At 40.0% G+C, this 1,702-nt stretch overlaps 1 protein-coding gene across 1 annotated transcript in view; it reads left to right on the forward strand.

Moving 5' to 3' along the window:
• KLHL24 (kelch-like family member 24) overlaps positions 1–1,230 on the forward strand; it is a gene marked incomplete at its 5' end in the record, with an annotated part of 5,113 nt that extends 3,883 nt beyond the window's left edge. The window contains one exon of the mRNA XM_009077429.1: positions 878–1,230. Coding sequence (XP_009075677.1) covers positions 878–1,078 — 201 coding nt within the window. The remainder of the gene's footprint in view (positions 1–877) is intronic.
• Between the last annotated feature and the right edge of the window lie 472 nt (positions 1,231–1,702).

Consider the following 1,702-nt stretch of genomic DNA (forward strand, 5'->3'; position numbering starts at 1 on the left):
TTGGGTCACCTGTCCCAGCTGTGTCTCCTCCCAGTCTCCCATGCATCCCCAACTTCCTTGCCATGTGGCAGTACAGAACATAGTAAAGGCCTTGGCTCTGTGTGAGCTCTGCTCAGCAATAACAAAAACATCTCTGCATTATCAACCCTGTGTTCTCCACAAAACCCAAACATAGCCCCATACTAACCTCTGTGAAGAAAGTTAACTCTACTTCAGCTCAAACCAGCACAACATCACTCACATACTCTATGGTATTACTTTAACATGTTTGTTCTTTTTCTTGGCCTTCCCTCTAGTCCTCTATTTTGATCTGTGTTATCTATCTAACTGGATATTTTTTCCATGCCTGCTTTTAAGGAAGAAATATAATCCTATCTCTGTTTCAAGTAAGGCACAGCATTGTCTTCTCTTATGTACTCTTTTTACTCATGGCTTTTTTCCTTTCTTCATTTACATCCCTCTTCATTGTCTGTTACTTCTCTAAGGTACTTTTCCTTGTTCCCCTTTTTTTGCATTAATAGTACCTACTGTGGTCCTTCTTCTGAAAACCTTTGTTCTCTCTTCCTTTCCCTATCTCAGATCTTGGAATGGTAAGTCCAGTGTTCAGCTGTATTCCATTGTATCCCTTGTCTGAGCTGTAGTCTTGTCCCCTGTGTAGTGAAGACTTTAGACCTGAAATAGTCTTTTCTGTAGGATTATGCTGCTGCTTTCCGTAATTATTGTTCTTTCTGCATTGGCCCTTTCAGGAGGGAATAGTCCAGGCTAGGCTGTTTACAAAGGGGAGTTACAGTGCTGTTCTGCACTGGGGCAGACATGCATGAATTGCGGTCTTGCTTTTTAAATAATTTTGTATTCCTTTCTGGTTTTTTTGAAACAGGAGAATTGTGGCATGTCTGTGTGTAATGGAAAAATCTATATCCTTGGTGGAAGACGGGAAAATGGTGAAGCCACAGACACTATTCTTTGTTATGACCCTGCAACGGGTATTATCACAGGAGTAGCAGCCATGCCCAGGCCAGTATCATATCATGGCTGTGTGACCATTCATAGATATAATGAAAAAGGCTTTAAACTGTAATGGTTTTTTTTTTCTGCAAAAAGAAGAAGATGGCATGAATGAATCCAGTGGTCTTCTGCAAGACTGGCTTTTTAAAGATTCCTGAAGTGGGAAAACTCCCTTCCCTGCTTAAGTGTCATATGAAAATTATACCCTGTGCCTTATAGAAGAAGGGTTAATTTAACTTACAAACAAGTCTACAAACCTCTCCAATAACCAGAGTTCGGTTGTATCGGCTGTGGACTCGGATACAACAGCAGTAACAGCACATTGCACCAGTGGTCACAAAGTTTGCCCTATGTGTGATTAGTAATTCAAATCTTGGAAGCTTTTTGGAGAAAGTGCCTTCACAAGCCCTAGTGCCTGTGTTCTAAGAAGCAGTATCTGCAAGGTGTTTCCAGTTCTGCTAATGGGAAAAATACATAGGCAAGTAAATTCCAAAGAATCACCGAGAATAATGGTTACAATTTAAAAAGCTTAAATAATAATTCATATGCAGCATTCCTACAAGCAGATTACTTGGCTTAACCAAGATGATTTTATGTCAGATCATGCATGGTTTGGAATTAAAAAAAAAAACAGAAAACACCAACAAGACAAGCTAGGTAGGACAAATACAAGAATCTTTGAGGACTGCTGTTTCCT

This window comes from Acanthisitta chloris, unplaced genomic scaffold, assembly GCF_000695815.1.
Source record: "Acanthisitta chloris isolate BGI_N310 unplaced genomic scaffold, ASM69581v1 scaffold9866, whole genome shotgun sequence".
Lineage (NCBI taxonomy): Eukaryota > Metazoa > Chordata > Aves > Passeriformes > Acanthisittidae > Acanthisitta > Acanthisitta chloris.